This window comes from Furipterus horrens, unplaced genomic scaffold, assembly GCF_987537825.1.
Source record: "Furipterus horrens unplaced genomic scaffold, mFurHor1.1.pri manual_scaffold_6, whole genome shotgun sequence".
Taxonomy (NCBI): Eukaryota; Metazoa; Chordata; class Mammalia; order Chiroptera; family Furipteridae; genus Furipterus; species Furipterus horrens.
In genome coordinates this window covers 119,867,632-119,895,128 of record NW_028327176.1, presented here as the reverse complement: position 1 = coordinate 119,895,128, position 27,497 = coordinate 119,867,632, and the positions used below count along the sequence as shown (strand labels likewise).

General features: G+C 37.7%; 1 protein-coding gene across 2 annotated transcripts in view; it reads right to left on the bottom strand.

The window, feature by feature from the left end:
* KCNQ5 (potassium voltage-gated channel subfamily Q member 5) overlaps positions 1 to 27,497 on the bottom strand; it is a 538,864-nt gene that overhangs the window by 36,166 nt on the left and 475,201 nt on the right. For both annotated transcript variants that reach the window (XM_090282660.1, XM_090282661.1), the window contains one exon: positions 20,695 to 20,915. In XM_090282660.1, coding sequence (XP_090138786.1) covers positions 20,695 to 20,915 — 221 coding nt within the window. The remainder of the gene's footprint in view (positions 1 to 20,694; positions 20,916 to 27,497) is intronic.

Sequence of the window (27,497 nt, the reverse complement as noted above, 5' to 3'; positions counted from 1 at the left end):
ATATTACAGAGATATATAGTATAACTTCACATGTCACTTTTGAATATTCACATCCATGTGTTTTTCCAAATGTCACTTTTATCCCAGTACCTTATATTACTAGTACTGTAGGGACAAATTATGAAATTTCAGTCATGTGACCATTGTTTACTCAGTTCTAAATCTTAGGCTATTTAGGATAACAGCTCAAAAATGAGTTCATATTAAGAACTAGGAAATAATCTCACTGAATTTCTATAGAAATAAAAGATAGCATTGGAAAAAAACTTTTTGATGCACCAGTGAACATATTCCCATTAAATTTATTCTAGGCTATAGCATTAAACTACTACAGTATTTGAAAAAAAAATTTTTATTGAAAAAAAGTTCAAGTATTTATATTTGCAACATACATTGGTTTCACAATAAGACATCCTCTTGAGCTTTTAAACCAATATTCTAGTTGAAGAGATAATTTTAATATTTTGAAAAAGTAATTGCATTTTCCTGTGTATTTTTACCTAAGTAGGTACAATTTATATAGCAAATGTTAGCACATTTGAAGATTACAGATTGATAGAGATTGCATAACTTCACTGTGATTGCTGTTTATTTTACTTTTTCATGTTATGACATTCCTAACAAGGAACAGAAAATTTGGGAACCAGAATAAATAATTCTTAGTACCCATAATAGAAATAAAGAGGCACATTTGAATACACCATCAGAAGTGAAGCTTACTTTTTTTCCTACAAAGAGTTAGATCTAGAGTTTTCTGTGAATACCACACTGAAAAAAAAAGGCACCACACACCTTTAAAATTCCCTCAGTTTAATAGAAGACCTTCACAGTAAAGATACAAGTAGTCTTTTTTTGGTCTTTTAAAAAACATTAATATTTATTGTATTTTTTCATTACTTTTTAGCTCTGTTCTGCCGTCCTCAATTAGTCTTATATGGATTTGACTACTTTGTTGCTGGAATGACCTAGCAGTGGTTTTCAAGTTTTTTGATTTCCATCCACAATAAGAAATGCACTTAATATTGTGATCCAGCACGCACATACACACACGAAAGAAATTCCCTTTTGGGTTAAGATGCTGGATTGAACACAGACATCTAAAACTCTAGTGAAGAGAAACTTTTTAAAAAGACATAAACTCATAAAAGGATAGAATAAGAGAGGAGGCAGTGACAGCATAATTTTGGAAGTAGGAAAGCAGATGGACACGTTACCTAACTGACTAGCTGACACCAGAGAGAAAATCCTATGCCAACACAGGGAAAAGCTGAGAAAGAACAAAATTTACACTTCAGAAAGCTCAAAAGCCTCAGGAATTGGCAGCACTAGAGGCTTCTGGAAATAACAAAAAAGGAAGGTCATGTGCAATCTGCCCCACACCCTTGGGCATATGCGTCTCTCTTTTCCAGTAAGGAACTGACTGGAAGTCTTTGAAATAAGGGTCACCAGGCACAGCTGGGGATAGGTATCATATATCATACCAAAAGTTGGAGTATCAGGTGACCATATACAATGTGAACATAAAGAACCTACTGGCATCCTGTCATTATAGAACAATGGCAGCAGGACCTTTACCCTCCAGCTAGGAGTTTGGATAAGAACTTTCTATGGACTCTGAGCAGTCCAAGAAAAAAATTGCTAAATATACTGACACCACAAATTTTCCAAGGAACGGCTGACCAGATCAACCTATGGTGAAGGTCAAAGTCGATTGCCTCCAATCATATGCTCGGCAGTTCCAGTCACCCTTCCATCTTCCACACTTCATTATGAGGAGACATCTGAGGTTTACTAAATATTTGAGGAAAACTTTCCATACAAAGACATAGATCAAAATGAGCTGGAAGGAAACACAAATGAAGGAAGAGAAAGTTTCAAATTACTGTCAATATCTTTACAGAGATAAGGCAAGATGCTATGTTATGGAAACAATACAGGAAGCTAAAACAGAGGGACACCTGGTAAACAACACCACCAACAAAAAACCTTAGAAATGGTAGCAGAAATAAAAATCTCTGTTAGAGGCTTGGTTGATAAAGTTGACCAAAACTCCTAGAAAGCAGAGCTAAAAGTTTATAAGAAGGTGAAAAATAGGAGAGAAAATATCAGAAAATCAAAGGACCAGTCCACAAGTCAAGTCACCAAATAATGCATTTCTATATAACAGGCAACAGAGAGAAAGGGAGGAGATCATTAAAAAAAAAGCAAGCCCTGGCTGCTGTGGCTCAGTGGACTGAGCATCGGCCTGCGATCCAAGTGTCGCTGGTTAGATTCCCAGTCAGGGCACATGACTAGGTTGCACGTCAGGTTCCCAGTTGGGGGTGTGAGTGAGAGGCAACCACACAGTGATGTTTCTCTCCCTCTCTTTCTCCTTTCCCCTCTCTCTAAAAATAAATAAATTAAAAAAAAAGCAATAAAATATTCCAGAACAGAAAGTCATAAATTAGCAGTTTGAAATGAACCCTTGAGTATCCACTGTAGTGGATAAAAATACACCCACATCAAGAAATACCGTTATGAAAGCTCAGAACACTAGGGACAAAAAGTGAATTCTACAAGCTTCTAAAGATGACAAACAAACAAACAAACACCCCTGCTGCTCACACACACAAATCAGAATGGCTTTGCACTTAACAAAAGTACTGAAAACAAGCGCACAGGGTGCAACGCTTTCAACGTTTTGAAGGGACGTTATTTCCGGCCTAAATTCTATACCAATCCAAACTATCAAGTAGCGTTAGGGTCCAAAAAAACCATTTTCAGACATGTAAGGTCTCAAAAAAATTTGCTTTCCTTGCACTCTTCCTCAGGAATGTCCTGGACAATGTGTCTCATCAAAATGAAAAAGTAAACCAAGAAAGAGTAGAAAAGCCAGGCGCAGGAGACACAAATGGGAACCCCAGGATGAGGGGAAGGGAAGGCCTGTGTGATTACGCAGGCACGAGGGAGGAGGCGATTGGTCCCGGCAGGACCATGTGACCCAGGCGATAGGCACATTGGCAGCTGTCACTGTCTCACCTCTGTCATCCGATCATCTTTTGGTCTAAAAATATCGGTGTTTTATTTTCTGAAATCAGAATAAATCAAGAAGGACAAGAACACGAGAACCTGTGGACTGGGAACTCAATCTAGAAGAAAATAGAAAGAAATTCAAAAGATAATGGCCGTGCAGCTGGCTTAGAGGGCAGTCAGCTTAGCCACAGGAGGATAGAGGTTTTCAGCATGACTTCTCCAAGAACAATCACAATAAACTGATCGGTTACCTGATGCAATTGACTTTGTGAAAAATTTTACTGAGATAATTTTGGAAAATGTGGCAAGAATTATGAACGTGACAACAGCAACAACGAGGGCATTGATTTACTACAGGAAAAGCAAAAAAAGAAAGAAAAAAAAGAAAAGAAAAAAGGAAGAGAATTGTAGTACAACACAACACCTGTGCATAATGCAAATACTGAATTTTGACTTATCAAATGCAAAACCTAGATTAGAAGGATGGGAGGATCTGCAGAAGGAAAAGAATGAAAAAGAGCTAAATCTTCACTTAGTAGAATTGGAATTAAGCATGTTCACACTTATTAATCAGATGTTAACTATACACATGTACTATTGAAAAAATATGGGAAATTGTGAACATCAGAAGAAACAGACAAAAAATAGAAATAGTTGCTTCTGGAAAGAGGTCTGGTGGCAGGTAGAATGGGAAAGTTGAGGCAGGGACCCATCATATTCTGTTATAAAGGGTTTATATTATTTGACTTTTAATCTATTTTATTATTTTAAATTAAACTTTCAATTTTGTAAATTATAATCATAAATTTAAATCTGTAATTGTAGATTCACATGCAGTTGTAAGAAATAATACAGATCTTGTGTACCTTTTGCTCAGTTTTCCCCAGTTATACTATCTTGCAAAGCTACAGTACAATGTTATAACCAGAATATTAACACTGATAAAGTCAAGATATGGAACATTTCCATCATCACACAGAATCCTCATATGGCCCTGTTAGAGCCACACTCCCTCCTATCTCACAGCCATGATTCTTGGCAACCACTAATCTGATTTCCATTTCTATAATTTTGTAATTTCAAGAATGTTGTATAAATAGAATCACATAGTATGTGACCTTTGGGATTGGCTTTTCAAAAAAATTCAGCGCCACTCCTTCAAGAGTCATCCAAATTGTTGTCCATGTTCATAGTTTGTTTACCTTTATTTCTGAATAGTATTCCACAGTCTTTTGAAGGACATCTGAGTTATTTCCAGTTTCTGGTTATAATGAATAAAGCTGCTATAAACATTCATGTACAGGTTTTATATGAGCACAGGTTTTTTATTTCTCTGGGATAAATGTCCAAGAATACAATTGCTGGGTAATACAGTAATTGCATGTTTAGTTGCCTAAGAAAAAACCACCCTGTTTTACAGAGTGACTGTCCTGTTCTCCATTCCCACCAGCAATGTAGGAGTGATCCAGTCTCTGAACTCTCCCCAGCATTTTGTGTTGTTACTCTTTTTTATTTTAGTCATTCTGATAGGTCTGTAGTGATATTTCCTATTGTATTAATGGCCATTTCCCTAATGACTAATAATATTACATATCTTTTCATGAGCTCATTTGCTATCTCTATATTCTTGCTGGTGAAATGTCTATTTAGTCTTTTGCCCATTTTCTAATTCATTTTCTCATTCAAATTTTTTTTACTGTTGAGTGTTGAAAGTTCTTTATATATCCTAATACTAGTCTTTTTTTGTTAGATATGTGGTTTACAAGCATTTTTTCTCATTCTTCATCTTGTCTTTCATCCTCTTAACAGAGTATTTTGCAGAGTGAAAGTTTTTTAATTTTGATGAAGTTCACTTTATCAGTTTTCCTTTCATGGATGATAATTTGGGTGCTAAATTTAAGAACTCTTTTTTTAGTTCTATATCCTAACAATCTTCTCAAGTTAAAAAATGTTTATAGCTTTATGTTTTACAGTTAAACCTATGATTCATTTTGTGTTATTTTTTATTACTTGACTTTAAAAACTAGACATATATATTACTTTGGTAAAATAAAAATTCTTTGGGAAAAACCTAAAAGGCCCTTGAAATAATACTGGCTCTTATTATTTGTGACACATTCTACTTCCTATTCTGTTCTACACCATCTTAGCTAACCCCATTCCTTCCCATCTCATCTCATAACTTTCCACCTCACCTTGCTTCATTTCACTGGAAAAAATTGCTAATCATAATTCATTAATTTAATTCATGGCATTCTCCCATAGATTGAAAAGCAACATTGACATAGTCTTTTGTACCTGGTGCACTTTCCTTATTTTCACTTCTCTTCAATCTATCCTATCTCATTATCAATTCTACTTCAGGTGTTTAGAAAAAAAATCACCCACTGCTCCTTGACAGGAAAGATAAGATCTCTGTTTTTTTGTTCTGAGGTTTCTTATTGCTCCCTTTCCCATAGATGACACACAGAAATGTACATAGGTTGTGGCCCATTTAATGAGGAGTCTTAAAGAACAGTAGTCCCTCGTGTCTGAGGGGGATACATTCCAAAACCCCTACTGATGCCTCAAACCTTGGATAGCACCAAAACCTATACACACTATGTTTTCTCCCATACATACGGACACTTCACGGTTTCTCTTTGACATATCCAAAGTGTCAGTATTATTCCTCTTGAGCTTTGGGGCCGCTATTAAATAAAGTAATCCTTACTTGAACACAAGCATTGAAGTACCACAACAACCAATCTGATAACCAAGATGGGAACTAAGTGACTAGCAGGTCTGTCAAACCCAGAAAAGTTGGTACTGTGGGTTTCAATCAAAATTGTAATCTATCCGTGTTTACCAAATACACTAACCAGCACTCTCGATTTGGCAAACTTGATTTTTATTGTGTTTTTTTCTCAGGCTTGCTAATTAGAAATACTAATGCATACTAATGATGGAACTTACTAATAAGACCCTTTTGCATCTTCTTTTTAAGATCTAAGAGCCAACTTACACTGTTTTGACTAGATAATTCATGCATTAACAACATCTTAAATTGTTAATTAAAATATGAATTTCTCCAAGATTCTTTTGAAAGTGAATTAGCTAATTTTTTATTGTATTTTTTTCCATTACCATTTATCCTCCTTATACCTTCTTCCACCTCCACACACCACCCTCCTCCCTAAAAGTCTTTATTAAGGATTGTCAAATAACCTTACTTATTGGTTCGCAGAAATGCTGGAAAAATTTCATGGAATAATTCCTGACAATTAATTGAAGGAAGTCTTTCTGTTTTGAGTGATAATAGGAAGCACTTCAGAGTTTTCAGAGGTAATTAATATCATCTACAGTACTAAAATTGCTGATCACACCATAACAATGGCTTAATAACTGTGCATATGGTAAACAGAAAAAAAGGGCTGTTTTTCTTCTTTTTAATTTCATATGTTACTATATTGACTATCTTTATCCAAATGGGAACACTGAAGTATGTTTTCAGGTATTCTTTTAAAATTATTGCAACTATAAAACAATGCATGAGTTTCATTACCTTCTTAAAAAAATCACCTAAATAGCCACTTTATGAAATAACTTAGCATTCCATGATTCAGCAACACTTACTACTATCACACACTATGCTTCAGTGATACATCTTATCTGTGTGTAGACTTTTTGTAATCCCAGAACAATTTTTATCCATAAGATTTAATGATCTGACCCCTGAATAACTAAACAATAAATCATTTCTTTCTTCACTAGCTATTTATCATTCATTCATTCACAATAAATATTTTCTAAGCAACTCTTATGTACCACATGTTGTGCTCTCTTGTAAACCAATGCTCTCTTGTAAACCAATGCCTCCCTTCCAGAACAAATGCACTATTTATGTCATCTTCAATAAAGGGAATGATCCCTGATAAATAATAATAGCATGAGGTATAATAAAGATAACTTCTTTTTGTGATTATATGAATTATTCAACAAGAGAACTCTTAAAACTCAGTCTAAGAAATAAAGGAATAAAGTTCATAAGAACATAACTTTTCAACTTCCATTTACTACAGGTAGGAGCTGCCTAGCACTTTAACTCATGAAAATTAGCATTAATGAATTAATAAAAAGTAGCAACGCATTCAATTTATTGAGTATCTATTCTCAATAATAGATATTATGCTGAGCATTGTACAAAGATTTTACACACACGATCTCATTATTTTACACACAGCCTTATTGGGTAGGTATTATTCCTGCTTCTTTAAAGAGAGAGAGAGAAAAAGAGAGAGAGAGAGAGGAAGAGAAATAGTGCAATGAGGTTAAGTCACTTGCCTCATCTCACCCAACCTAGTGAGGGGATGAGACTTTGAAATAAGTTCCATTTTACTTCAAGACTGGTTTTCTCATCTCACCCAGCCTAGTGAAGGGACGAGTCTTTGAAACAAGTTCCATTTTACTTTAAGACTGGTTTTCTCACCACTGTGTCAAATTAATTCAATTTTCATAATACATTCCTTGAAAACTCACTATACTTAAGGCACTGAGTCTTTCCAATAGAAAAAAAAAAAAAAGACAAAACTCCTGGTTCTGTGAAAACACAAACTGACTTTTGTAGGCTTTTGTAGTTCTACTAGTAAATCATCTAAGTGTTTGCAACCAATGTAAGGTAAATTCATAGTCTGGCAGGACTGTCTTTATTAGAACGAATGTTCGGGTAATCCTAGCAAAGCCCAGGGATTATAGCAAAGTGAAGGCCAACCACATGCGGATAATTGGGACAGTCATTGGTCCACGCCTAACAGCAACATCTCAGACACCCTCCTTGCACAGCAAAATAGCTAAACTGGGTCAAATTAGAAGACATCCATGGATTGCTCTTGCCATTCTAGACCAAGACAGAGAGCACTTCACCTCAGAGAGAAACATTCTGAATCAACAGCAAAGTGACTTAAAAAAAAGCACCAATTTATTTAATCTTATCTCCAAAAGGATATGATCTGTCTTCTTTTGAATCATATTCAGGGACATCTGACCTCAATCAAAGCAGTCATGGTTTTCAATGTCTGACAAACTATAGAATCACAAATCTGCATTATTCATTAATCAAATCTTTTGGGGGAATTTGAAATAAATCTGATCATTTTTTTCTCAACTTTCAATTCTTATTAGCCTAGCAGTAATACTGCCAGGAAATTCCAATGTGTAAACCATTTGTTCCAAGCTGAACAGAGATAGCAATGTTTTGTTGCTTTAAAAAAATAATGAGAATTGCTGTTGCATTACCTTAATTGACATTTGAACGGATAGGGAGAGAATATTTGCAGTGTACATATAATGACCAAGAGGCATGCCTTGAGCAAATTTGCCATATTAATTGCAAAAGGAAGATAACTCATTTGACTAACACTAAACTTATAGCTGATTTAGACCAAATTTCATTCATTCACTTGTTAGTGATATGACATATGAAAGAGAGCATGCTAGGGAATATGGTAGAACATAAAGAGCTTTGGAATTATATCTAAATGAAGTTTCAAAGCTCAAGTCCGGCATTTGGACTGAGCTATATGAAAAAGTTATTTACATTTTCTGAGTCTCAATTTTCTTATTTGTGAAATGGCTACATAGGTAGTGAATGAACCAATAGAAAATGCCGAGTCAGTGCCTGACATATATTAGGTGCTAACAATGCTACTTTCCCCCTTTCCTTCTTAGACTCTAGAAGTGAAGAAAACTACAGGGAGGAATAAAAAGTGAATCAGACACTAACACATTGGTTCACAGAACCAATAGGATGCTGCAGAGAATGAAAGCAAATACGCTACAAACAACTGGGGCTGGGGAGGCGGGCAGTGGATTGCAATACTGGCCACAATACCTGCAGCTCCTCACCTTGAGAGGTGCAGCCTCTTTCCCCATTCCTTTCATTTGGGCTGTCCATATGATTTTCCTTGACCAGCAGAATGCAGTGGACATTACTCTGTAAGAGTTTAAACCTAAGCCTCACTAGGCCTTGCAGGTTTAGCTCTTATTCTTCTTAGGAACCCACCATCATCATGTGAATCAGTCCAACCTACTGGGCTAAAAGACCACATGGAGCAGAGAAGAGTCAGCCCAGCTGAGGCCTCCTTAGGCCAGTCAGCCCCCAGGTAACCTAGCAGTTAATCACAGGTGTATGAATGAATCCAGCCAAGACCAGAAATACTGCCCAACAGAACTGCCAGCTAAATAAACAGTTGCTGTTTTAAGCCACTAAATAAGGGAAGAAGAGACAGTTTTGCCACAACAGATTAACTGATAACAAATATAAGTAGACATGAGGTCATGACATTTTTCAACCAAAATAAAATCAGGGGAACACAGGTTCAAATCAATTTTGGGAAAGATTAGTCACTGACTCCAAGAGAATGATGTGGTACAGCAGTTGCTACTGCATTAGATTAGTGAAAAATGCAAATTCCTCACCACCGGGAGTTAAGGATTTCATGTGCAAATGAATCTTTGTAACTAGAGGTTCGGAGATTAATTTTCCCCAGTTAATATTCTTCTCAGGCTTTCTATATTTTTGGAATCCAGGAACTGTTGTTATGCATTGTACATAGCAACAGAAGAAAAAGATGGCAAGAGAGGAAATGCTGGGAAAAATTAGATACTGACAATAAAATTAAAGGAATTTGGGACAATGTAAGTGAGGGTCATACTGCAGATAGGAGAAAGCAATGCTTGGGTAGCGGGCCTTTTTCCTGTGTCAGCCATCCATTGCAGAAAAAAAGTCCTGGCCTTTCCCTAACCTTTTTTTCCCCCTCTTTTTTACCAAGTAGAGCACACCATGAAAGCGATTAAATATAATTTTAAAATTGTGTCATATTGGTTTCTCTTTGTGAAGCAGACAACTAAGTGTGCCTTTGAAGGAAATAATTTGAGATATACAAATGAAAAACCACCGTGCAGCTACAAACTGCTTCTCTTAAATATGGCCTAAATTCTGTGATTTGTGTAATGGGTAACTTTGTGCTTATTTTGTGCCAATTTCAGAGGGTGTCCACAGGTTATTTCTGAAAAGTGTGAAGTCTGAAGAATGAGGAAGATGCCTTTTGTTCTCTCCAGTTTCAATCAAGACTGTAACTGGGGTGGGACTGGGTGGTAAAACTTCTAGACAAATGGCAAGTTCTTTGAAGTGGCAGTCATCACGTCAGTTCCCTTTGATCCCTTTAGTGCCCAGACAACAATAGCCATGAGAGACACCCCCAAATACGTGATGACTTGATTTGAAACCTGCCAGTGGAAGACTTATCCGAATTCTGTGAATGCTCTATTCTGGTGCAGACACATGCACCTCATAATAGTGGGACACATGACACCCTTCATAGGAAACAAAGGGCTGCAGCTGGCAGTGGAAAGGGAAGAGAAGGAGGAGGACTCCTGAGAGGTAATAAGCAATGGGAAGCACTTTCTCAATGTGAAAGAGAGATGAGACCAGGGTCAGGACAGAAATCGTGTTCCTGGCATTCCCTAGCCAACCCTTTTGCGCTCTTCCACATTTCAATTTGGGATTTCCAGGGAGGATAGGAGTAAAGAGTTAAAGAAGAGCCAAAAGGATAGTTCTGCAAAGTCAGGCTTGGAAGAAAATTTCGTAGGGGTTGTCTGGCTTGATCTCTTTAAGAGCCCAGAAGCCCCTGTATGTTGACCATCCAAGTTTGGCTTGAAGGCTTCCAGCGGTGGACTGTGTTCCATTGGTGTGGTCTCTAATTGTGAGACTATCCTGATATTGAGCCAAGCATTGATATCGCACTGTTGGTTCCGGTCCTGCCCTTTGAAGTGACCCAGAACATCTCTTTAACCTCTTGAAGCAGCTAGATGGGCCACACCTGGTGTAAAGTAGCGCGCTGGGGTAGATGCCAGAGCATTTGGTTTTGCTGCTGACCAGCTGCTTTCCTGCTCTCTCATTTCCTCTTATTTGGTCACACTAATCAAATACTCAATATTATGTAAACATTACTTTCGAAAGGCTGCTCTAAGAATGGAATATACTAGTCTAGTTCTAATGTGATCAAGACTGAGGGTTGAACTGTATATAATACATAGGATACTGGACATAAAATGGTTAGACTAAGGGTCACAAACCCAAAAGGCATTAGAGGCAGGCAGGTAGAGGAAACGCTTGAAAGGGATGGGGTGCTGGTGGTTGGGGTTCTGGCAAAGACAACAGGGAGCGGCAGAAATCTGCCACTTGAAAGACATACCCGATTTAAAAGCATTTGCGGTAGCTGGCCACTAAGGTGGCCCCCAATGCTACCCATTTCCTGGTATTCACCCCTTTGTACAGTCCCTTTCTATAATGTCCCAGGTTGCTCTGTGTGCTCACTAGCATATGGAGGAAGTGATGGTATGTCACTTCTGAGGTTAGGCTATAAAAGACAGCAGCTTCAGTCTTGGGTACTCTTTCAAGTGTGTCCTCTTTCTCTTTGTCAGCTGCTTATCATAAGGACATTCAGACAACCTATAGAGTGGCTGGCATAGTGAGGAAATGAGGCCTGCCAGCAAATATTCTAATGAACTTGGAATTGGAGCCTTCCTGCTAGGTGAGCCTGGAGACTTTGTGCCCAGTGAGAGCTTAATTGCAACCCCATGAGAGACTGAGTCACAACCACCAGCCAGGCTGCTGCTGGATTCCTGACCACAGAAACTGGGAATTATAATTGTCTGCTCTTTTAAACTGCCAAGTCTGGGGCAAATTTTTATGTAACAATAGATAATACAGCATTCTAATTCATTTTAAAGCATGAATGTACCCATGCACACATATACTTTCCTGTGCTACTGAAATGAAATTCAGAGTTCAGTTCACAACCCTAGGTTTCTCAATAAATCCTGGATCTGTGGAAACAAGAAAGGTATGGCTTAAGGTCATACTCAAAGTTCATTTGGCAGCTTATATTCGCTCAAAGGAAGGAGATGGAATCCATTTATAGCTCATATCTTAAGTAGAAAGCTGTTTTTATCACCAATAGAAACAAAATATAATTTTTCCTATCACTATAAGATGACAACAAATATTGGGGCAGAACCTAGAAAAATCTGGGCAGAAATACAAGGTACTGGATTAAAATAGAAAGCCAGGGGAAATTCCAGTCCAATCAAAATAGAAATGCGTTTCTCCAGTAATTAAAAGCCAGGGACAGGTGTTATACAAAAAGTATTGGAAAAAACAACACTTACCAAAATGTAATAAATACTTAGTCACTTAGAATCTATAGCCAGAGATTGACAGGTCTTTCCTCCCCACCCCCCTGCCAATACCAATGATAAGAGCCTCGGAACACAGAGCAGATCTTAGGGAGCCAGGAACAGTATAGGACACACGGGAGTGGACTAGGGCATGTCTTTGAATGAAGGAATGACTGACTGACTGACTGAATGAGGAACCTGGACAACTAAAGGAAAAAGTAACATTTACACCAGAATTCAGAAAATTCATCCAGGTAATGGTTTTCACCAATTCCTTAGTGAAGAGCTGAAAGTGTATTTCAAAATTCTATTGAACATGGTCTGTAGGCTTGTGCATAGAATGATTTTAACAATTAAGTGGTATAGAGTGAGCTATGGAGTGTTACTTTCTGTAGTTTAGAGTCCAGTGATTCTCAAGAAATCCCTTTGTTCTCTCACGAAAGAGAACCCTAGGCTTTGTTATAGGTAGGGCTCACAGGAGGGGGCATGCTCCTCTGTCAGGGATCTCCTGCCAGGGATATGCACAAACAGGTGAAATTTAAGCTCTACTGGCATACTGCTTTAATAAGGATTATTTCTGTCATGAAGTTACCATATGACCCAGCAACTCCTCTTCTGGGTACCTACCTGAAAATCTTGAAAACATTTACTCATAAAAATATATGTACCCTTAAGTTCATTGCAACATTATTCATGATGGCCAAGACATTGAAACAACTGAAGTGTCCTTTGATGGATGATTGGATAAAGAAGATGTGGCATGTACATACATACAGTGCACTAGTACTCAGCCATGAGAAAAGATGAAATACTGCCATTTGTGGCAACATGGATAGACCCTGAGAATAGCATGCTAAATGAAATAAGTCAGGTAGAAAAAGTCAAGAAAAATATGCTTTCACTTGTATGTGGGATATAAAACTGAAAGCAACAAACACACAAAAACCCATAGACACAGACAATAGTATGGTGGTTACCAGAGAGAACTGGGGATGGGGGAGGCAGTAAAGGGTAAAGGAGGCAAAATATAGGGTGACGGAGGGAGATTTGAGTTTGGGTGGTAAACACATAATGCAATATAGAGGGGAGGTATTATAGTATTGTACACTTGAAAACTATATAATTTTATTAATCAATGCCACCCTAATAAATTTAATTTAAAAAAATGTGCTGAATGGATTAAAAAAACAATTGTTTCTGTTAACACAATACAGAGTCATTATCAGGTAATTTCTGAAAGTGTCAGAAAGTATTGTATATTGTGGAAAATGATAACTGAAGTCTAGCTGAAGTTGGGACATCTATATAAAAAATAAGGAAATGTGTTAAGTGCACACACCAACACAAAAATGTCAAATGGGCCCTGGCTGGTGTGGCTCAGTGGATTGAGTGCTGGCCTGCAAACTAAAAGGTTGCTCGTTTGATTCCCAGTCAGGGCACATGCCTGGGTTTTGGGCCAGGTCCTCAGTTGGGGGCCTGTGAGAGGCAACCGATGGATATATATCTCTAGCACATTGATGTTTCTCCTCCTTTCTTCCTCTTTTCCCCTCTTTCTAAAAATAAATAAATAAAATCTTTGAAAAAAAAATCAAGTGGGAGAGTGAGAAAAACATGAGGAGAGTAGATACCATTGAAAAATCTGTAAAAGAGGGCTAGTGTTAGATGAAAGGCCCATGTGCATAAAGTAGTCAAATATAAAATGTTAATAGCTTGTGACTTATGCCATTTGGAAGAATATCTCCCAATTGTTGGTAAAGGCCTGTTAGTTCAGGATAATTGTCAAAATCACTGTACTAAAATGCTTCCTTTTTACCAGTATTCTCATCGATCTTATACGGATAATCTCAAACATGAGTTTTAGTAGACTGGTGGACCCAGAAGACAGAGGTTAGAGGCTGCACCTGGCTGAGAACAGAGCCTGAGGAGCAGGCAGTTGTGTGGCTACTGACCTAGGCCCAGACCCCCTTTCATTCCCTTCACACCGTGACTGTGTATTCCACAGCCCCCAGGTGCTACAAGGAGGGATGCATTAGATAGAATTAAACCAGAAAGAAATGAAAAAAAAAAAAAAAAAAAAGGGGATGGACTTACTATCTTCAAGAAGAGATGAGTATTTCAGCAGCTCACATTGTGCATTTCTACTTGTTTGTTATTTTTAAGGGAGACCAAGTTAGTAATATTAGCCTGAGAGGGAAGGAGTCCCCGAGGCAAGCAGCTTGAGGAGTTAGGCATCTTGGGGCTGGGGAGGAGGTGAGGAAGGCGACAGCACCCATTTACCCTTGGAGGGGTGTACAGGCTGATTGCACGTGAGGAGAGCTCATATTACCTAAATGCGAATTCATTCATTTTTCCTTAGATTTCCTTCACCTACTTTTTCCTCTTGAAATTCAAAGAGTTAGGCCAGTCTGTGCTCACTGTCTCATAAAAATTATATGGCAAAAGAAAGCAAAAAAAAAAAAAAAAAAAAAATCTGGCTTTTATGTTTAAAAAGCATAGCCACTAAGAGGAACAGTAATGACATATAGACAGACTATTTGGGAGAAAACATGTTTCAGGGCATTCTTCCTCCACACTTTCATCATAAAATAGAAAATATTTCTTGGCTGTATCAGACATGACTAGATGTTCAATCTCTGAACATGAATCCTTAAATCTATCTAGCTCCAGCCCGCACCTTGACTCATGTGCGTCGGGGGAGTTTGGCCCCAGATTCAGGTGCTAGGTCCCGACTGGTGAGTGCCAATGCCCATTTCCTCACCCGTGATATTTTAGGCATGAGCTGCCTGTCCAAGTGTTGTGTCTGGATAAGATGCTTGAAGCTGCTATAGCATCTTGCTCCCACCCTGAGGAGGAGGCAGACATACAGACTGGCAGAGTCAAAGAAGAATAGACAATCACAGAGAAGTGACCCTGATGGTTCTTGCCAGGTGCTGTCCTACCTCTGACTTTCTTTTTATGTGGTTTTATACATTTCATTATTGTTTAAGGTATTTGAATTTGTTTCTTTTTTAAAAAAAGATAGATATATTTTAAAATATTTTACTTATTTATTTTTTAGAGATAGAGGAAAGGAGAGAGGAAGAGAGGGAGGGAAACATCAATGTGTGGTTGACCTCTCACGCATCCCCACCTAGGGACCTGGCCCACACCCAGGCATGGGCCTTGACTGGGAATCGAACTGGCGACCCTCTGGTTTGCAGAGCCAGTGCTCAATCCAGTGAGCTACACCAGCCAGGGCTGAATTTACTTCTTTTGTGCCCTGCAACCAAATGCATCCTAATTGACTGAGTGGAGAAAGGAACATGGAAGTGAGAAGAGATAGCAGTGCCTGAAAGAGGGAACTGGAAGGTATTTTGCATCTGCAGCCCACTCAGCCTCTGCTCAGGTGAACCCCACACATCTCTGGCACCTGGGTCCAGATAGTCTTTCTCATAAACATCTGGTGATGATGTACCTCCCACAACAGCCAGCATAAGCCTGAGAATTGTCCAGCAACACTGATATGCTCCCCGTTAGTGAAAACAATGGTAAACATGTTAAAATATGCAGGTTATACATGTTTGTGGGACAGATCTTTTTAAAGTGCCGCATGGTGGAACTACCTCAAACTACCTCCTTATCCTTCTCCATAAAGATGATTGTACTCAGAGGGTAATTCTGAAAGGTGTTCCCATGCACAGCAGGGTGCAGCAAGCATAGCACTCCTTGGTAGCAAATGAGTCACCAGAAATCTGGACTTTCCCCTAGCTGTACTTGAGTTCACTCTTGTGAATTTTGGTTGCTTGGTATTCCTTTTACTTGCAGTTTGCCACTTTTACATTTGCTCATCTGTTGTTGACAGATGTTCATCTCCTGATATAGTTTTGCACCTTGAAACAGGCCTCAGATGACCTCGCCATTTGCCTCCCTCCCTAGATAAACAGACACAGCCCAATGTGGCTGCTGTTCTGAGTCTTCCCAGATACTTGATCAAAACAGAGAAGGATCCTCTAAAGGTCATTTCCCCAATTTGCATAATTTTCTAGCTCTGGCAGTCTTTGAAGCCGAGGTTGGGAGAAAAAGGAGATGGGTTGGTGGCAAGGTCAAATGGTTTATATGGAAGAGGATCTGACCAATTGAAGATGGAAAAGTGAGAGCAGATCGGGGGAAGTAGCAGGAAAAAAGAAGATATGAAAGATGCCTAAAGGCAAATTGATATGACATGTGGGAGCACATCTGAGAAAGTGACCTCCAGGAGTACTGTGAAATAAGACTGCCTAGGTCTGTATTGTGAGTCCCTTACTTGTATCTGTCAGACTTGGGGAAAGTTACTTAGCTTCAAAGTCTCAGGTTCCTCAACCATAAAATGGGGATAATAATGTATTTACTTTATAGAGGTATTGAAAGAATTAAATAAAATAATGAAAGTGAAGCATTTAGAGAAATGCCTGCCACAGAAAAGGATCTGATAAATGTTATTTTTATTATTATTACTCATATATTAAGATAAAAATATCATTTATTTTACCTAATTTCCTTTTTATTTAAAAAATAAAATTGTGTAGTTTAAGTTATACAAGATGATGATTTGATATACATACACATACTGAAATGAAGTTATGGTATAACTATACAATGGACTATTATTCATTCTTAAAAAAGAAAGGCATCTTGCCATTTGCAACAATATGGATGAACCTGGAGGACATTATGCTAAGTGAAATAAGCCAGTCGCAGCAAGAAAAATATGCATGATTGCACTTACCTGTGGAACCTCAAAGTCATATCCTACCTAATTAAAAAAATTATACAAAGAGGCTTAACAACTATTCATTGACTAATGAGACTATTCTATCTTTTATTATTGGATTTATAAACTAAAAATACTATTCATATCATGTTGATCACAACAAATTTGCTATGGCAATACACACCAGTCTTTTACAGTTTACTTCTTCCTTTTTGTCATTTGTAAATTTCTGGCTTCAACATTTTCCGCTTTTCTGGTACATAGGAATGTGGAACATTAGGAGGCAACGGTGCCCTTTTTAAGTGTAATATGTACATTTAATAAAAATTTATAGCAAATAAAACAACATGGGATATTTAATAACCTTTTGTAAGCATTATTAAATTATGAAAATAATACCATCTGCAGTAAAGTGTATGAGATATTAACCCTAAATTTCTTTTGTTTTTCTATTATAGTATTTTCAGTTACAGGCCCATTATTTTCCAAATGTAGTTTAGTTATTAACTTAAAGGCCAACCTGAATTTTCATTATTCTTTCTGCTACTTATGCACTCTCTCTGAGCTGTTAATGGGTGACAAAATGCCTAAAATATGTAAGAGAATGAGAGAAGTAGAAGAAAACAACTCTAGAAATGAATGAGCAAATAGATCTGGAATACAGGATGAGGCCAAAGTAGGTTTATAGTTGTGAATATGTGAAAGAGTTTATTCTTGTATTATTATTTATTAATTATTGTATTTTCCATACAAATAATTGTAAACCTACTTTGGTCCCACCCTCTATTTGGGAGTTGGCTGGAGTGTTATATATTATTTTCTATGGGTAGTAAGTGGATTTTAGAAATACTTAAAACCTGGAGAGGTACTGTAAGTGAAAATTTATAATTCAGGAGTAAAATTTACTTTGGTTGAAGTTACTTCAAGTTTTTTTTTTTTTGGAAGAGAAGACTTCTGTTTTCCTAAGACCTAATGTTGAGTTAAAAAAAAGATAAAGGTTCTGGACTATTGGGTAAATGAGAAATCAGTCATCATGGTCTCTTCCAGGTAGGCAGGCAATTAGCTACTTACTTCAAGGGAATAGCAATCAGTCCTCCTGTCACCTGGGGAACTCAGAACCAATTGAGATGGACATCAACCAGAGAAAAGCAATTCCTTTCTAATGAAACAGAGTTGCACTTGTATGGGATGATATAGAAAATGAATGGCAGGAGACCTTTCTAATTTGTGATCTGGTAGAGAATAGGACTTCTGTTTCTATCTGTCTGATCTCTGTGACATCTTTGCAGTGACTGAAAATTCTGTGATGGATAGTGCTGACTCTAGGAGTCTTTGAAAAATGCTTTTCTTCTGGCCAAAAATACAAGTAGAATTCATTTTTCATATTCAGAATCCAGGTTCTGTAAATATTATATTTAGATATGCTCAGCTAGCTGTAAAGACCTCACAGCACAGAGTCGAATGCTTTTTGAAGCTTACGTTGGAAGAGTATGGACCCATTGTGGGTAACATATGCTTCTTGCATGGTGTGAACCCAGAGGCACACTCCAGCTTGCCTGGCGATGCTGTGATATGGTGAGCTGGGCTCTGTTCTGAGCTAACTGTATCCCTCCAAAATCCATATGTTGCAATCCTAATCCCCAGTACCTCAGAATGTCACTCTATTTGGAGATAGGGTCTTTGACAAGATAATTAGGTAAAAATGAGGTCATCTGCATAGGCCCTGATCCAAAATGATTGGTGTCCTTATAAAAGGAGGAAATCTGGACACAGATAAGGTGGCCATCTCCAAGTTAAGGCGATCTCAGACTTCTAGACTGCAGAAATGTGAAAAAATAAGTTTTTTTTTTTTGTTTAAGCCACCCAGTGTGTGGCACTTAATCATGGTAGCCATGAAGCCGAATTCAGCAGCTGTATTTGTAGCAGGAGCTGTTAAACTTCATTAGACAACTTATGTCTGCATTTAGGAAGAAGGATCTCCAGCACTAAGACCTGGTACTCCTTCCACTTGGGAGGGAATCAACATTAAGGAGAGGCGTTTGGTGGAAATACAGATGAACAAAATGAAGAAAGAAAATATACATATGGTTTCACCACTTGGAGGTAACTTCATACACTGCAAGTCTTCCCAAAATTTTGCTATAAAATATATAAATTTACATGTACACACATGCACAGCAAATTGGAATAATTTACTTTTTGTGATTATCTTTTCATGTCAATAATTTTTAATTTATAGCATTATTTCTAATGTCTGCTATTATTTAATTGTATCGATTATATCCTAGAAGTGGACGGTGGGTGGGATGTGTCCAAGATTAGGCAAATGTAAAGGCTTTTGATATATGTTGCCAAATTGCCTTCCAGGAATGAGGCATTCATTTATATTCAGAAAGTCTATTTTGAGAGCAACATAAAGTCCTGTAACTAGTAATTCTTGACTCAGCTGTTCAGGGGCTTTCAGCCAAATTCCTAGGGAGGAGAGTATGAAAACAAGAGGATGCTGAAAATCTGTGTTGCCAGGGAACTCTGGACCCTCAGGGATCGATGGAGAAGTGTCCAGGGCTGGTACAGGGGCCATTTCCTACCTTAGCAAAGTGACAGGTAGCGGGAAGCTGGCAGGATCAGGATGACCTGCAGCTAAGATGGGAGCTGCAAGCCTTGCCAGGAGGGCCATATTGGGTCAGCTGCTAGCCATCTACTTGGAGAGCATGACACCATGAAATTATGGAGAATGAAGAAGTGGAAAGGGGGGACTCCTGTTGCTCACTTGAGAGGGAAATGTCCTTGAGGATCTCTGATTGGGTTGGAAGGGGCCCATGGGCTGAGATATCAGGGATTTCACTTCAGGGAGCTTGGGATCACTGTGATTATGACCCCTGGTTGTTAATTTTATCCCTCAGGCTTTCAGGGCCTGGGAAAATATAGGTTATACTAGGGAATGAGAACAGAAGAACTGATAGCCTTCTCAGTTTTCATGCAAAAATGGAAGATGCTATTTGATTTTGGTTCTTTGCCCAGTATAAGAAATCCCAGGGGACATACTTAAAAAGAAAGCTAAGTTAATCTTAAGTAAAAAAAAAAGTTTTATTTTATAAACATGAAAATTATGTGGCACTCAATAAAATGTCTTGGCCAGTAGATTTCTGCCACATAGTATAATAAATAAAATAGGTTAATTCCTCTTAGGAGGGCTTGAATTCCACTTATTAGACAAGAACTTTCAACAGGATTTTTCCAACGAAGATAAGCAGTGGTCTCTGATTTAGTAGTGAACAGAGCATAGTAGAAAGGACAATAGCATCTTAGTGTTGTCCCGAAAGGCGCTGTTACGTGTCTTAGTGTGTTTAAAGACATTCACAGAGCACCTGCTTTGGGCATTGGGCCTCTGCTCATCAGACATAACTATACATCAAAAGGACCATTATGTTGATCTTGATATAGACCTTGTATGATAAATAATAATGTGGTGTACGTATGAATGTAGGACTAACAACATTTTATTTGATTTCTTTGAAATTTGGAGTAAGCTGCAAAGCTGCTTCCAAAAGTAAACCTATGCTTCTTACATTTGCCCAAGGCAATGAATAAATTTCCAGTAGAACAAACGAGTGATTCTTTCCCTGAGGTTGTTCCCTTCTCTCTTCAAATGGCACCATGGAGAATTAATTACTTCATAATCTCACTCACTTAGCCTATCAAATTAAAAATGATTATGAAAAAGCAGGGCTTACCGTCTATCATTGGCTTTGGCTGAGAACTTTTGATGCGCAGAGAGGGCCGGAAGCGGGTTCGGTCGTTGAAGCTCCAGCTCTTCTGCACTTTGGTGGGGCTGCCCTCGGCTGTGATGTCAGTGCTTGGGGACCTCCTGTCACCTACCGAGGCTTGTCTGCTCTTAATGCTCTGGCCTCTTGGGCTAGCCATGCGCACCCGCTCCTTAAAACTTAGCTTCTGACTGTGGACAACAGAGGTATGATTATTCCATTTCAAGCAGTTTCTTCCATTCCACTTGGGTAAATAATTTGATAAAATAGTATATGGTCATATATTTCAATAAATAAAATGTTTTCAGCAAGTAGGAGCATAGCAATATATTTTTCTCATATTGAAGATTTGAGCTTTGTTTAATCTCTCTGTTTACATTAATTTGAAGTCAATCTTATACTACAGGTATACACACCCTTCCTGGACTCATTATCGAAAGGTCTGAAATCAAGAACAGTAGTTTGTACACAAATTACACTGGAAATATCCAAGAATTGGTTTGTTATTTGTTTTTAAAATAGATTTTAGCTTTAACCTCAACTTTTGTGATTTAAAAGAAAGTTACTTTTATTATTTGAGAGCATATCTCTTTGTAATTTCTAAACACTTCTACAGGAAAACAGGGAGACAGTTACATATTCATATGTCTACATTCTGCATGCATTTTATATTCCAGGCAAGATTATGATATCCATAAATTCATGCAATCTCAAGGCAGTTGGTAGCACTGCATACATAATAGTAAACAAACAACACTTAACACCACACTTCTGTTATGTTTGCATTCATTCTTGTGATACAAAACCATGCCAGGTAGAACAGCTCCAACATATAATGAATGATGACTGATTAACGGAATGAGATGTTATGTTCACTAACACAGTTTCCTGATATTAAACAGGTTTATTGATTTGCTGTGGCAGCTACTGGTAAATTATATTTGTTCAGATAGTCAGCTCTCAGATGCCAGCTAGTATCGAACTGCTGTGGGTTGATAAAGGAAGCATTAGCAACAACAACAAAATCCAAATTGCATCTCTGTGTTTTTCTAATCAAGAGATGGTGGTGTGATGTGGTGGGAAGGGCAGGTGGGAATCCCAGAAACATGGGTTTTGAAGTCCTTATCTCTCACATAGAGACAGAAATAACAACATGGCTAAGGGACTTTTGTGGGAGTCAAATGAACTGTAAGAAGCTTGGCATACCCATTTGTTTGCGTTCTTGTTTCACTTACAAACCAGTGTGTTATTTATTAGAAAGTGACACTGTTATCGAGTGAGAGGCCCAGAACTCTTCAGGGCCTGAAGAAAAGAAGGGTGATGGGTTGGAGGGGAGTCACCTGGAGCCACTGCTCTGAGATGCTGGGATCTGCAGTCCTGCTGCAGCCTTTGTGGGGCACGGAGGCAGCGTTCTCATGGAGATACATTATCTGAGACAAAGTGGAGGCCTTGTCTTTTCCACTTACCGCAATGTCCACTGTCCCCAACTGCAGCATGCCAACAGCAAATGTGTTTAGTGCATATGTGTTTTGCAGCTAACAAGAAACAGTAACATTTATTTTTCCATGCCTAGTTGCTTAACAAATGATATTCTAAAAAGACATCACGTTTTATGTGTGTTTACATGAAAACAAATCAAATAATGAACTATGGTGATGAGAAAGTCCTGGTGACAATAAACAAGTGAACCATGCAACTGACAGCTCCCCTCGGTAACACAGACAGCTAAATCCAGCATGACTAGCTGAAGGCACATGCAAAGAACAGGCTGGGCAGCTTTGTGATGGGGTCATGTGGGTTCAAGAGTCCTTTAAAACAATCTTATCAGCCGTGGGCTCTTTCGGTGCTTGGTACTTGACAAGCGTGTGATTAAACGGTAGATTACATTAAACAACAGCAACATTAGTATGATAAAACTGCATCTTTTTATCTCAGGCTAAGTTCTCCATGTCATCCAAAGCCTTCAAATGATTTAAACAGATCTTTCAAGGGACAGTGCCCCAAATGTCTACTCATCTCAAGCCTTTATTTTTTGTAGTAAAAATTTCAAATCTCTTTTCAGTGTTAGCACATCTGTTTCATCACTGAAATTTATGATGATCTGGTTCAGGAACATATGCTTACCTCTGCACCTTTATTTAGATTAATGAATGGCTTACGTTGACATAGCTATCATTGCAAGTGCTCTCACTATTCTTTATCTAATTGATTACCTTTTCTGGAACTAACTGATCCTAATTACTACAGAAGGTTGTGTTTTAGTTAACATAAAATTATTTTCTCAAACTTTCAAGATCTCTCTCTTTCCTATGCTTATTAAATGAACAGGAAACTGATAAATACATCATAAAACCACTAGATATGAAATTTAATTTTTCCTTAAAAAAATTTCAATTGCTAGAAAAGTAAAAAAAAGAAATCCAGAATTAGTATCAGTATCAAATCCACCATAACTTATTTATAATGAAATATTGAAAAACAATTGCTCCCATGAAAATATTTTTAAAAATTGCCCCTTTGAAATATTTTGATATTGTCTCTAAGAATTAATGGAAAGTGAAAGTACTATTATTCTCTGACTCTTAGTACCATTTAAAGCACTTAAAGTTGATATAAATGAGTTCTAGGCACCATTTCCCCTTTTGTCCTTCTAAATTACTTGAATATTTGCCCATGTCTACTATTAAAAATATTCTCAAGAATTATTTTAATGTGAACACAACTTATTAGAAACACTACATTTAAAAAATGTAATATTTTCTCTCTCTCTTTTGACATAATGTATGAAAGTTAAGAATAAGATCCTAATCCAGAACTGTTTAGCCAGGCAACATTTTCTTTTCCAAGGCAAAAGATCTGTTCTTGTTTCCTCTTACAAAAAGCTCACTTTTATTAGTTTTCTACTTCATTTCCTCTTTGGAAGTCAACAGAGCATCTTGATTAGATGGCTATTAAGCTGATTAGTTGGCTGTTATTGAAAACACACATCGATTAAAAAATATAGATTATTCACTGGCCCATTGAAGTTTTCATTATTTTCCTGTTGTGTTTTATTATTATCAATATTATTTTTTGGTGTGTGTCTGACATCAATAAACATGATTTTTGAGGAAGATTGATGTAACATTGTTTTTAGGAAGAATGCCAAGGATTATCCCCAGGAAACAACAAGGAGGGTTGTTGTGGTCATTGATTGCAGCGCTTAGTATGCAGTCCCACGTTCCCAGTTGAGGACTCTACTCAAGGGAGCCTGCACAAACGCTCTGCAAGGGAATTCTTCCCTCTCTGGGAACCAGATGGACAAGTTACTCAAATGGCCCAGCATGCACTCTACTAGAGGACGTTCCTGCCAGGGAACTGTGTGGCATCACTATAAACCCACAATAATCCTCTTGGACTTAGAATTCTGTAGTTCTTGTTACACTTAATTAGCGTTTTAGCCCTTAGTAGGATGAGCATTCTATAAATTCTCGCCCCAGGCACAATATGGCAAGTGAGCCTTAACAATCCAGAGCGTGCAGCTGCTCAGCAGTTGTCCCACCACAAGGAGGCGCCAAGGGCTGACTGCCAGTACTGCGGGAGGGCCTTGCCAAAAGGACAAATGTGTCCTAAGGGGAGAGAGTGTCAAAGCAGGCAACAAGCACAAGGAAAATTACAAGCGGGTTGAAAACCTCATTCGAGAAGTCCTTAGGAAGAGTGAGTCTCTGAACAGGGCTCAAGAAGGGTGGCGCTGTAACCTGGTCATGCACCTGAGGTTAGTTGGCATTCTCAAGTCTCATGTCAATAGCTGGGATGCTGGGTACCTCTGCTTCCGTGTGGTGTACATTCTGAAGAACTTCTGCTTATTACTACAGAACTTACTAGGAGTGAGGGAAATAGAGTAGCACATTACTAAGCATTTCATCATCAGGGAAGTGCTGAGGGGTTTTATTTTCCATTTTGAAAACCAAAGTCATTTGGTTATATTGTTTTTCAGATATAAGTATATACAGACTTTTAAGCAGTAAGTACTAACTATGTAGTTTAATTGTGCTGCTCAAAATATATCTAGTGCTCTTAATGTTTAGGTTGAAATAATTAGATTTGAAATAGGTATTACAAATAAATGGTAGTCTATGTTTTAGCATCTCATTATATGAAAATAAGAATATAAATATCTTAGAATACAGCAACCCTTGTAATTAATAGCAATACAACATAGTATACATAATTGAGGAACAAAATATTTCAAAACTTTAATAAAATAAATACAGGAATCAATGAAGTTGATAACATTAATTGCTTTGAAATAAAAAATTCTTAATTGGTATGAAATACCTGCAGTTATAGTTAATATAGATAACTGACTGTCAGAATATATGTTCAAAACAACACATGATTCTAGGTTGCTAGTTCGTTAGAAAAAAAGTTTCTTATGTTAAGTCTCATGATGTGTTTTCTCCTCTTCTATCAACAAATGAGAACAGAAGAAAAAACTATTTTGAAAAAAAAAGTGAAAAAAATCTAACATTTTGCCCATAACAGCACAAGTTGACTGTGCTGAAAAAAGAAAAAAAAAAAAAAAGCCTAGTCTTACTGCATTTAACAACACAGGCAGTTCATTATAGACAGAAGAAAGAAAATTTAAATAATGGAAAATAAATGCAGAAGACATGTAAGAACACAGCCTCTTCTGTCAGTGTTTCGAGCTCTCTCCTAAGAGCCACACATCTTCTCAAAGCCTAATAAAGCCAACCACGGAGGAGCAGTTCCGACGAAGCACTCAGAGGATCACAGCACAATATTGTAATGTAATAAAAATATCACTTATGCTTTAACTTTTAAGACATGCATCTTTAGAACAGTCTCACAAGTATCTGTTAAAGCAACTTTAGATAGTCTCCTAAGAAGTCTGACAGAGTTCTGTTAATTCTTTATCAACTACAAGCGAGGCAGCTTAACTGCGAAGCATACATTCAACAAATGGTTGATTAAGGCGACAGGGTAAGCAGAAGCAGTCAGCTTCATAGGTAATCCCTAAAACTCTTGTAGCAATAACAACTTAACAGGTAGGAAGACATAGAAGCCTTCTTGTACCAGTGCAACGATGAATTCACAAACTACTTGATGACTAACTGACCTCCTTGTCAAGGAGGAAGGGATGAGGACGTAAAGCTTCAAGGTGAGAATACTGGCTTACTCTGGCTGGCTGGATTTATAGGTCAGTTTTGTTTTCTGAAAGTGACAATTTATACCACCCCCTCTGCCCCCCGAAAAAACCCCACAAAAAAACAAAAACAAAAAAACAAAAAAGCTGTTAAGTTTAAAAAATGAGTTGGAAAAATTACTTAATAGAATGATTAATTAGGATAAATTAATAAACACATTTGCCACCACGTATGAGATTAGAAGTGTTTTAGTGGGAAGACAGAGGAAAACAAGTTAATAATTAAATGATGTTAAAGAAGTTGTATTTATGCTCTCAGTAGATAAAGAACAGAGCAGGTTCAGTTGAGACTAACAGTAATTTGTACTTGACCCTCTACCAAGGAGTCAAAGAAACGTTACTTTCACTGTTGTTCAGTTGCGATTTTCTTGAGACCAATGGTTTGTATTTTTAAAGAATATTTGGATCTGTCACAAACAATGCTAAGCCATGTCAGAAGTGGATGTCTTTCTCAGTGGCCTAAAACAGCGTAGATGAATTTTGTTTCAACATACCCTAACTTCAGTGTGGAAAGACAAAATATCTTGTACAAGAATATTCCAGAGCAGGGAACCTAGCTAACTAAGAGTGCGATGCCTCCATCCATTCTGCAGAGAGAAAAACCTCTCTGTGTAGGAGCCTTGCCTACAATTGTGGCCTTCTCATTAGGAGGGAGTGAATGCCAGGCACCAGGAGAGTGGTATTGGCTGCTGTATTAAACTCATCTACACTTGGGTTACTACCAATTCTCAACACAATGAAACACCAGGAGGTAGGATTTTAGGGGATTATAGGCTCTGAGATTCCTGGCGAGTTTGGTATCTGTTTTGCTTGTTTGAATCACCATCAATAACCCAATGCCCCCAAACTGTAAATGGCTTTGCGCTTGGGTGGTTTTTATCATTCCAATTGAAATTGGGCCAGGTGTTAATCAACAGTATTCTGGATCCAGATCTGTTCCCTGCTAAGGGAGAATTCTCATTATAAGTGCATTTTCATTTGTGCATATTTTGGTTCATTAAGGGCCAATTTGTTATTTCTTAAGATGATACTGTTGCTGTTGTTATTAGAATAGTCTTTCTGCATTTATTATGCAATATTATAAATCTCATTGCCTATGGAACACAAGGTGAAAGCTAAGGTAATATTAAAATGAGAGCTTCAGCTTATTTCCTTCAGATTATTGAAATGTTTTTAATTTTAATTTTTTTCTCTTTTTATATTTCTCTTTCCCATTTTTGTTGATGTTTTATCTCTTTTTACATGAACTAATTGAGATCAGCAACATTTTATTACACTACCTAAGAATTATTTACTGAGCACATTCTCTGTCAGCCTTATACAGGGTGGTGTGATATATATTTGGGGGATAGAAGACCTAAGTGTATGAAGCATTAAATAAAGCATGCATGCTAAATAGTAATACATGATGTGTCTTCAGGTGGTTTTTGCCAAATGTCCAATGACCACAGAGAAGCAAGAACTCTCCATGTTATTCTCTAAGTCAGTAACTTAGCTCAGTTGTTCTGTATATATTCAAACCCACAGGTGAGTCATCTTTGACAACCTCAGTCACACATATGCAGAA